The following is an 11,176-nucleotide window of genomic DNA, read 5'->3' as shown; positions in this document are numbered from 1 at the left end:
GAATAACCTAAACCAAACAGAGAATATGGTCTGTAAGTCTCAATAAGCCAGCCCAGTTCACACTGTAATTCCTCTGATGTTTGAGTGCTTTTTTTCTAAGTGCTATGAATCCTTCTGTGGAACAATGGGCGGTATACAAAACTCAAATAGAAAAGTAATCCTTTACAGTTTTTGTGGATAATTCCAGAGGAACCTTCCCTGTCTCTACCCACCCTGCTGCTTTTCTTCCACAGGTTGCATTTCCACTTGCCCATCTGAGCGTTTGCAGCACAGAGAAATCCACAAGTAAAAAGGTGTCAAAATTCTTTATTTATAAAAGTTGTTGTCTGGTACTGAAGTAGATCTCATATGCAAGAACTATATAAACTTCCGAACCCTACCCAGCCTTTATGTCTTCTCCCCCTGAGCATTTAATTCCACGTTCCTATTATAGTTTAGGCCAAGCCTTCCTATGGAAAGCAGATACCTAAGACACTGATGCCTCTCTCTGTTACAGAAGGGAGATTTAACAAACAAAACTACAGCAGACCCAAACAAATGATTTTACAAGAATCATCCTACAACCAGGTATGAGTTCAGCAGTGAAGAGAAAGTCAGGCCAGCCTGTGCCAGTACTAGGTTTGTTTTTCAGGATAAGCTTCTGCTCCCTGGACCAGCCAGGGCAGGAGATACTACAAAGGTGATGCCCAGTGGTGAGCTCCAGAGAGAGCCGCAGTAGGTGGCTCCTGATCAGTACTGCTGCTGTAATGGCTGGGCTGTGGTACAGAAATAAAAATAGAAGAAAACCTCCCAGGCAACTAGAAATGAAGGTTCAGTGCACCGCAGCTCAAGAGAGGTTTTTCCATACAAGCTGGAAGTCCAGCACTGCTCAAACACTTGCAATAACCAAAAGCTGATGCCTGCTCTGGGAATTTGCTGTGTAGTAGCCTCATGACTCCTGCATAACAGTCTATACTGCTACATGACCCAGGCATGGTACAGTCCAAAGATCAAATATGGATGAAAGTTCTCAGCTGAAACCTCTTGGTTCCTCTCTGTGCCAGGCTACTGCTCTTGTGCTACACCTGTTTGCTGTTACCAGGAACTGAAATCCTCAAAGCCTCGGCTAACCCTCTCTTTCTTGCTGGCCACTGCTGCACTGGTTGAAGGCCCATCATCTTCTGCCAAGCGCTTCCTATAAAGCACACACAGAAAAAGAGATTACAGGCTCACAAGAGTACAACGCTGCACCTTTTTGCATAGTTTCAGGAAGTAAAGAACAGAAAACAGGATTTTATGCATGGCATGACAGTTATGTTTAAGAAAACTACCATCGGTTCTTGTGATTCTGAAACTAATTTTTACATCCAAGAGAAACATGTTGGTTGACTGACAGGTTGACTGACTGGTTGACAGACCAGTTAAATGTCTGACAGACTGGCTGACTGACAGTAAAACAGCCTACAACCACCAGTGATTAAGTTAACCAGTTAGTCAGATAACCCGACAAACTGACTGGTTAGTTGACTGACTGACTGATTGAATAGTTGACAAATCGCTAAACTAACTGACTGGTTAACTGACTTGTTATCCAACCAGACTGACTGGTTAACTGACTGCTTAAACAGATTTGGGAATGACTGGTTGACTGATGGGTTAGCTGACTGGTTGACTGTTGATGGACAGTCAAAACAGTCAGTCAGTCAGTCAACCCCCAGTTGAATGAGTGACTATCTGGTTAACTGACTGACTGGATAACTTACCGACAAATTGGTTAACTGTCAGTCAATCAACCAGTCTTGTCAGTAAATTATCCAGTCAGTCAGTTAACCAGACAGACTTACTGGCTGACTGGCTGACTGGCTGACAGCCTGACTGACTAGTTGAGTGTTTGACTGACTGAAGACTGAGTGACCGAGTAGTTGACTGACTGACAAGTTGACAGTCTGACTAGTTGAGTGTTTGAGAGACTGGTTGACTTCCTGCCTGACTGACTGATTTGGGATTTAGCTCACAGCTTTCTAGTTGTAACTCAAGGCAGGCTACATTCTAGTATGGTAGGTTTTGCCTATCCCTGGAGGTCTTATGATTTAAGTTTGTACCTGAGACAATGGAAGGTTAAGTGACTTGCTCAAGATCAGAAAGGGTTTCGGTGAAATTTGAACCCTGGTGTTCCTGGCTTTCAACCTCCTCCTCTAACATGGTGTTTCTCCAGCCACTCCTGGAGTACACCCCTAGTCAGCCTGGTTTTCAGAACATCCACCAAAAATATGCATGAGATAGATTTGCATGTACCATCTCTACTGTACGCAATTTTTTCTAAGGCATATTTATAATGAATATCCAGATTGACTAAGGGTGTACTGGTTTTCAGGAAAACCACAATGAATATTGATTTGCACACTGCCTCTTTGATACAAATCTACGTCATGCATATTCGTTGTGGATATCCTGAAAACCTGTCCGGGGTTCCCCCAGGACAGGTTTGAGACTCACTGGGCTAGAGATACAGGGAATAAAAAGGAAAGTATCTGGAGGATGGGGGCAGGGGAGAAAGGGGTTCTCACGCTACAGCAGGTATTCTCAACCTAGTCTTCAGAACATACCCAGCTAGATATGCACTATCCATTCATCATGGATATCTTGAAATGGCCACGCAGTGCTTCTCACCCCTCTCCTGGAGACCCATCAAGTAAGCTGGGTGTTCAGTATTACCACAATGAGATAAAAGTGCATATATTATTGGAGACCATTGTATGCAAATATCTTTCATGGATATTCAAGGAGAGGGGTGAGAAGCACTGCTCTAGGCTACTCCTCCATGCCAAAGACGACCAGGGAGAAGGGGAGGACAGTGCACTGTCAACTCTTAAATATCAGACCTGGAATCTGCAGTTATCTGATTCTCTTCTGGCTGGAGTGAGCAGATGTACCCAAAAGGGATGAAGTGCCATCCATCTTCTAAAACTAACAGTCCAGAAAAATGTACACACACAGCATGTCTTACAGCTAACGTGTATGAAATACTGAAGGCCCATTATACAAGGGGTAAGTGGTGGTGGAAGCATGGTGCCATAGATCAGTGGTTCTCAACCCAGTCCTCAGACACACCTAGCCAGTAGGGTTTTCAGGATAACCATGATCAAAAAGGGGCAACGTCTGGAAAGAAGCATATACTAAATGCCCAAAGTTTAGGAAGTAAGGTTTTAGATTTTGAGGTTGTGATGGAAGAGGTTGATTTGGATTTAGTGGCAATCACAGAGACTGTGAACCATGTCTCTGTGATTGCCACTAAATCCAAATCAGTCAAATCACAGAGAACCATGACTGGGATATAGTTATACTGGGCTATAATCTGTTCAGGAAAGACAGGGTAGGAAGAAAGGGAGTGGGAGTAACGACGGAGGTAAGAGAGGCTCCTGCTGCCTGCTAACCTGCACACTTAACAGCGAAATTCCCGCATTCCACGATTACAAGAGTGCCCCTTACCTTTCTTTCACCTGGCACATTCCTTTTTGAAGGATCCTACCACTTGGATTGCTTCCAGACCGGCGAGAAACGACTGCCAGAAAAATCACGTTGTGGAGCCTAAGATGGCGGAAGCGATAGCATCACTCTCACCACCTGCTGGCTCCGTATGGGTGGCCGAGATCATAGCGGAGGTTAGTACAGCACTTAAATCTACTTTCAAAAAGTCATAGATAAATTACCACCCTAAACAAAGATGTCAAAGCTTTGCAGCAGCAAGATGGAGGATGCAGTGCACAGCCTGAAAACTCCACCACAACATGTGTCCCAGTTACGCAGCCTAGAAGACAAGACAGAAGACTTGGAGGATCGTTCCAGGAGGAACAATCGCCATTTGTCAAGTACATCCTTGACAAAGACCTCTGTTCCTTTTTAGAATGATGGCTAACAGAATCACTACAGCTCTCATATAATCAGAAGGCCGTCTTTGGATAGACAGAGAGCACACTGTTTAGGAGCCCACAAAGAAAATCAAACAAAGCCAAGGGTGGTAATCTTAAAACTCTTGAATTAAGCACATAAACAAAAGTTACTTCAAACACTAAGAAGTGGTGCTAAGCTGCAACATGAAGGATCCGATATCTTTTGCTTTCAAGACTATTCAGCAGCAGTGTCAACAGCATGGTGAGCTTTTTCCCCAATTTGCTTGAAATTGGTTCAGCGCCAAATAAAATTTATGCTGGCATTTCCCGCTAAGCTGATGTTTTAGTCTGTGGTTGAAGCTGTGCAGCATATAGACTGTATACTATCTTCGCCTCCTTGCTGAACGATCCTGCGAACACTCTGGGGCAGGATGAACGGACCTGCAGTGTCAGAATACCATCTTTATTGGAGATGTTGTCATACTGGAACACATGCTCGGAAGCCTCTCATGAAGGCCCTGTTATGATCTGGGCTTACTGATGATTCCTGGAGGCACATTTGGTTCACTTCCTTATGGACGCCTTTAACTTTATTCTTCCACTGGCCCCAGAGGCCTCAGTTCATTTCCTCTCCCTCAGAGAGACTGGAGAAACTACAGACAATTAACTTTATGCGATAAGGGGTTGATGGGGGATTCGATGCTCTTAAGGGGATTATCGTATTGGGGAGGAATGGGGCCTCTTGAGAACAGTACACCGATGAAGGTGTATATGGCACTGGGGGAGGGATTGAGGAGGGAATGACTTCAAGGGCAACAAAAACCTGTGGGTTAGGATTTTTTTTTCTTTCAGGTGTGGATGTTGTATGGGTGGATGGAAGCCCCTGGGGCCATGTGCAAGTCTGGAAAAGTCTGGGGGGTGGTCTTGTGCTGGGAGGCCACTTACCCTTTGTATCATTTTGCTATAGTATGGATATCGTTGGTTAACCACACAAAGTAAGGGATAAGCCTTATTATCCACATGGAATGTAGGAGGGGTTACACATCTCCTATAAAATGTCAAAAGATTTTGCACTTTTTATAATGCCACAAAATTGATATAGTCATGCTTCAAGAGACTCACCTTCCTCGGAAGCAGGTGGGCTCCCTGGTTGAATCACCTGCATCTCGCAGAAAGGCAGGAGTTCTGATTTTATTCCAGAAATCCTTAGATCTGCAAATTCATTCTGTTTTACAGGGCCCGGAAGATAGATTTGTGCTGGCTCATATATCTGTCAATAAACAGCCCCTGGTTCTGTGTAATGCATACACCCCTTATATTTATGGCAAATTCTTTTTTGCTAACCTAATCAAGGTCTTTCTACCTCATGCTCACAAACAAGTTATTGTAGGGGCTGATTTTAACATGGTATATGACCCTGCCATCGACCATTCTCATCCTTCGGGAGACGTATGTATCTGCCCATCTAAAGGACTGTCCCTACTCTGCAATACCTTGGGCCTGGTGGACTCTTGGAGATTATTTCATATGAATGACCAGGATTATACCCATCTCTCAAGGGCACATTCTACTCAAGCACGTATAATTATATTTTAGTCTCTCAATTATTTATTTCACAATTGCAGTCCTCCGAAATAGGACCACATGGTATTTCTGGCCATGCTATGGTGTGGATCTCTGTGGAGTTTGCTCTCCTGCACACCAAACCTTGCCACTGGCAGTTTCCTCTAGACCTTTATTGAGATACTGGATATCACTCCTTCTTGATGAATAAATGCTGTCCACATGTCACAACCTATTCTTTTTTGGGACACAGCCAAAGCAGTGCTTCGGGGAGAAATCATCACTTATGCAGCTCACAAGCAGAAGATGAGGGATATGGAAATTCTACAATTAGAGAGACAGGTAATTAGAGATAGGATGGTGTTTGGGTTCACAAAATCCCCAACAGCTCGCAAAGCCCTATTCGCCTCAACAGCAGCCCTCAATACTTTACACCACCAGTGGATGGTCAGATCTATAATGTATTATAAATATAAACTACATCTTCATGGGGGGAAAAGTGGGAAATGGTTGGCTCATCTGCTGAGAATGCATCATAACTCTATAAGGGTTTTGCAGTTGGAATGGGATAGAGGTTTGAAAACTTCTTCTGATGCAGATATCATAGCTCTCTTTAAATGTTTCTTTGAACGTCTGTATGCAACTCCAGAAGGGGATGATTTAGATGGCAATATGTATCTTGATAATGTTCGACTTCCCATTGTGACACCCTCGCAGAAAGAGATGCTCAATGCCCCCTTTATATATGGTAAACTTGGGTTGGCACTTCAGGGAAGTGCATTAAACAAGACACCAGGACCAGATGGCTTGCAAGTCGAATTTTATAAGATCCTCCTCGACCATATTGCCCCTACATTGTTATCATATTTCTCATATATTATCACTCACAAAATACTTTGACTCTATCTGAATGGCACAATTGATTGTTCTTTTAGAGCTGAATAAAGACCCCTGGTTCACCCAATTTGTATAGGCCAATCTCATTGCTTAACTTAGCTAAACTTTTTGCCAAGATTTTGGCTAATCACTTGACTTACTACCAGATCTGGTGGCAGATGTCCAGGTAGAATTTGTCAAGCGGCGGACAGCTACTAAAAATATTCATCTTATTTTGGCATCTCTAGAGGCAGTTTGTTCCCATAAACTCCCCTCTCTTTTGGTCAATTTTGATGCCGAAAAGGCTTTCAACCACATCCCTTGGAAGTTTCTCTTTTAGACACTTCAATCCTTTACAGGGCCATTCCTTGATGTAGTAAAAGTCTTATACTCTGTCCCTGAGACAATAATGTGAGTGAATGGCCTTTATTCTCAGTCCTTTCCAATTAGGCATGGAACATGACAGGGATGTCCCTTGTCCCCGCTTATTTTCATCTAAGTTCTCTATCCCTTGATTAGAGATGTGTTGGCGAATCCTGAGAACCAGTGTCCCCTTTAGATTGTCAGTATTTAAAATCTCGGCTTTTGCAGATGACCTCTTGGTTCACCTGACAAATCTCCAACACTCCTTAGACACCCTGATGACAGTTTTTCAGGAATATGAAGATTTCTCAGGCTTCCGTCTCAATCTCCAGAAGTCCATGGCTCTGGCTTTGTTGGACAGGGTGAGGCAAGACTGGGTGGGCTCTTTTCCTTTATGCTGGACCAGGCTAGACTGCTGCTTTTTAACCTATTTATAAATGACTTAGAGATGGGAGTAACTAGTGAGGTAATTAAATTTGCTGATGACACAAAGTTATTCTAAGTTGTTAAATCACGGGAGGATTGTGAAAAATTACAAGCGGACCTTACGAGACTGGGAGACTGGGCATCTAAATGGCAGATGACGTTTAATGTGAGCAAGTGCAAAGTGATGCATGTGGGAAAAAGGAACCCGAATTATAGCTATGTCATGCAAGGTTCCACGTTAGAAGTCACGGACCAAGAAAGGGATCTAGTTGTCGTCATTGATGATACGTTGAAACCTTCTGCTCAGTGTGCTGCTGCGGCTAAGAAAGCAAATAGAATGTTAGGCATTATTAGGAAAGGAATGGAAAACAAAAATGAGGATGTTATAATGCCTTTGTATCACTCCAGGGTGCGACCGCACCTCGAATATTGTGTTCAATTCTGGTCGCTGCATCTCAAAAAAGATATAGTGGAATTAGAAAAGGTGCAGAGAAGGGTGACGAAAATGATAAAGGGGATGGGATGACTTCCCTATGAGGAAAGGCTAAAGTGGCTAGGGCTCTTCAGCTTGGAGAAAAGGCAGCTGAGGGGAGATATGATAGAGGTCTATAAAATAATGAGTGGAGTTAACGGGTAGATGTGAAGCGTCTGTTCACGCTTTTCAAAAATACTAGGACTAGGGGGCATGCGATGAAGCTACAATGTAGTAAATTTAAAACGAATCAAAGAAAATTTTTCTTCAATCAACGTGTAATTAAACTCTGGAATTCATTGCCAGAGAATGTGGTAAAGGCGGTTAGCTTAGCAGAGTTTAAAAAAAAGGTTTGGACGGCTTCCTAAAGGAAAAGTCCATAGACCGTTATTAAATGGACTTGGGGAAAATCCACTATTTCTGGGATAAGCAGTATAAAATGTTTTGTACATTTTTGGGATCTTGCCGGGTATTTGTGACCTGGATTGGCCACTGTTGGAAACAGGATGCTGGGCTCGATGGACCTTTGGTCTTTCCCAGTATGGCAATACTTATATACTTAGGCACTCCTTCCATTACTTGGGTATTCATTTATCTAGGACACCTTCCAAATTGTATCAGCTTAACATCTCCCATCTGTTAGATTCAACTATATCTACACTGGCTAGTTGGCAATCATCACCCTTGGGATTTCATGGAAGAATACATTTATTCCGGATGGTGGAATTTCCTAGGTGGAACTATACTTTCCAAATGCTTCCTCTTTTTTCTATTTGAAAAAAAAACAAAAAACAGACCAACACATTTTGTATTGTCACTTATCCCGTTTCCTTTGGAGAGGTAAGAAGCCTAAACTGGCAACAAGGTTGTTTGGTAACTGGAAAATGGGAGGATTACTGGATCTCTAAGGGAGTGATAGGGAGAGCAGCAGACTGGATAGGCCATATGGTCTTTATCTGCCTACATTTTTTCTTGGTTTCTATGCATGAGAGAGATTTGCATACCAAGAAGACAGTGCATGCTAATCTCTCTCATGCGTATTCTTTGTGGATATCCTGAAAGCCTAACTGGCTTGGTGTGCTCCGAGGACTGGATTTAGAAGCACTGCCACAAATGTCAACCAGGAAACCTCTGCTCACCAAAGAGCAATTTTCAGTGTTGGACACTTCCCTTCTAGCCCTCCAGGAAGGGGCTCGAGTAATTCACCTCATGAATGAGGTAAAGGGGCAAAAAGGGGAAGAGACCAAAAGTAACCAAGCTTCATATGATGTTACCTAATCAGTCTACTAAACTTACATGCAGTGTTTAGCCTTTGGTATGACACTTACGCTGCAGCCATATTAATGTACTTTCCAATCCCCTGCCGGTAGGTTTTGGGAGCCTGACTGGCATCATTCTTAGGTAGGACAGGCTTTGCTTTAGCTTTCTCTGCTTCCTCTTCTTTCAGAGCCTTCTCTCTGTCTGCAGCAACCTGCAGCAAACAACTGTCAGTGAATGTTGGGCAGGAGATGAAATACAACCCAAGGGCATTCATGCATGGAGCTTGAGAAATATTTTATCACATGTTTTTAGAGGCTGAAAACCTAATTCCCTAGGAGCTTTGCATATAACTGATTCTGTCCTCACCTGACTGTCAGCTTCCTCATAGGGATCCACAAATACGGTGCTGCTTTCTATGCGGATTTCTTCCTGGGGACCAAAGAGCAGATGGTGAAAAGATGGGGTACTGTTTTAAACAGATCCTTTCTACATGCTGGTGTGGTGACTGTGGCTGCTAGTTTTCCCTCACTGTTCTACAATTAGACATGTTTTCATTAATGCAGGGATGTTGAATGCATTTCAGTGTTGGGTTTCATTGGAAAATAATGTACTTGTAGACTGACAAGATGGGATGTCCCACCCTTTCCAATATTGTGGCCAACTTAGGGAATGTAAAATAAAACAATGAGGCAGATCTTGTAAAAAAAAAACCAAAAAAAAAACCAAAGTCTTTATTAGTAGATTAAAAGCTCCCAGGTATTCAACATAAAACGCCCACATGGCCATGTTTCGCCAGTACAAGAATGGCTGCATCAGGGGCAACAGGTCACTGTGAAGTAAAATAGAACATTCAGTATCTAAAAACAACATACAAGAGACATGATATTAAAAAAATAAATAGATGGATAAATAAATAAATAAATAAATATATAAATAGACTAAACACACCCAAGGAACATTCAGAGGAACCCCAAGCTGAGAAGGTTCTCGGTACATAGGTAATAAAACAATGTACAACTGTGAATAAATAAGCTTTAAGAACACCAGAGTTTCTCTGGTGTTCTTAAAGCGTATTTATTTATTTAATTATGCTTTTGAAGTTATGTTTTATTCAGTTGTACATTGTGTTATTACCTATGTACCCAGAGCCTTCTCAGCTTGGGTTCCTCTGAATTTTCCTTGGGTGTTGTTAGTCTAATATTTATATATTCATCTATTTATTTAATTAATATCATGTCTTTTAGATGTTGGTTTTAGAAACTGAATGTTTTATTTTCCTTCACAGTGACCTATTGTCCCTGACGCAGCCATTCTTGTACTGGCGAAACATGGCCATGTCGGGCATTTTATGTTGAAAACCTGGGAGCTTTTAATCTACTAATAAAGATTTTGGGTTTTTTTTTAAAAGGTCTGCCTCATTATTTTATTTTCCGCATTGGTTTTGGCAGCCCAACTGCCTTGCTGTTTTCTGACGGCCAACTTAGGGAACGGACACACATATATTGGCATATTAAATTATGTACATTTCTATTTAACAAAGCCTTTGGGTCCATCTAATTTATTTGATCTTTATTTGGGGGAAGGACAGAGAATCAGAATGAAAGGGAAGATGTCTGGAGGATGGGGGTAGGGGGTAGGCCAGAGAGAGGATCTCAGACTATAAATGTAGGAATGAAAAGGAAGGCGTCTGAAGGAGGAAGGGCAGGGGAGAGAAAGGATCTCAAGCTAGAGTGGCAGGGATGAAAGAGAAAGTGTCCAGAGGATGGGAGGTAGGGGAGAAAGAGTACCTCAGGTTAAAGGGGCAGAGATGAAAGGGAAGATGTCTGGAGGATGAAGGCAGGGAGGATCTCAGGCTAGACAAGCAGGGATAAAAGGGAAGGTGCCTTGAGGATGGGGGCAAGGAAGAGAGAGGAAGATGCAAGGGGAGGGAAGGATGGGGGTGGAATCAAGGGGTTACTGGATCAAGGTGGGAGAGGGTGGGATGATTATTCATAACACTACAACCATCCTAATACTCTCTCACATTCTACGTTTTCCATATCTCCAATTCTATCTCGCATATTCCACAGCACCTCCAAACCCTTCAATCACTCTCTCCTCTTCCCCCTTGCAAAAACTACAACACTGCTAAACTTCCCAATTATTCTCCCATTACTCACAGCCACTCTAATCCCCCATTCTATTCCCCTGACCCAGGTAATCACTCTTGCTCTTTTCCCCTCACAAAACCTACAACCCTGCCTGCCAAATCTCTCAACCACTCTCCCATCCTCACCTCCTACAATGCTCCCTCACTCACTCTTGTTCTCTGCCCCATAACCCACACTCCCTTCTGATCCCTCATTCT

General features: G+C 42.8%; 1 protein-coding gene across 1 annotated transcript in view; it reads right to left on the bottom strand.

Moving 5' to 3' along the window:
• Nucleotides 1-290: 290 nt before the first annotated feature.
• Nucleotides 291-11,176, bottom strand: part of PPIL2 (peptidylprolyl isomerase like 2) — a 125,626-nt gene continuing 114,740 nt past the window's right edge. The window contains exons 18-20 of the mRNA XM_030218786.1: nt 9,196-9,258; nt 8,898-9,040; nt 291-1,174 (exon numbers count right to left, since the gene is read on the bottom strand). Coding sequence (XP_030074646.1) covers nt 1,075-1,174; nt 8,898-9,040; nt 9,196-9,258 — 306 coding nt within the window. The 3' untranslated portion in view covers nt 291-1,074. The remainder of the gene's footprint in view (nt 1,175-8,897; nt 9,041-9,195; nt 9,259-11,176) is intronic.

This window comes from Microcaecilia unicolor, chromosome 11 (assembly GCF_901765095.1).
Source record: "Microcaecilia unicolor chromosome 11, aMicUni1.1, whole genome shotgun sequence".
Lineage (NCBI taxonomy): Eukaryota > Metazoa > Chordata > Amphibia > Gymnophiona > Siphonopidae > Microcaecilia > Microcaecilia unicolor.
The sequence above is the reverse complement of the archived record's forward strand: the minus strand, read 5'-3'. Positions and strand labels throughout refer to the sequence as shown.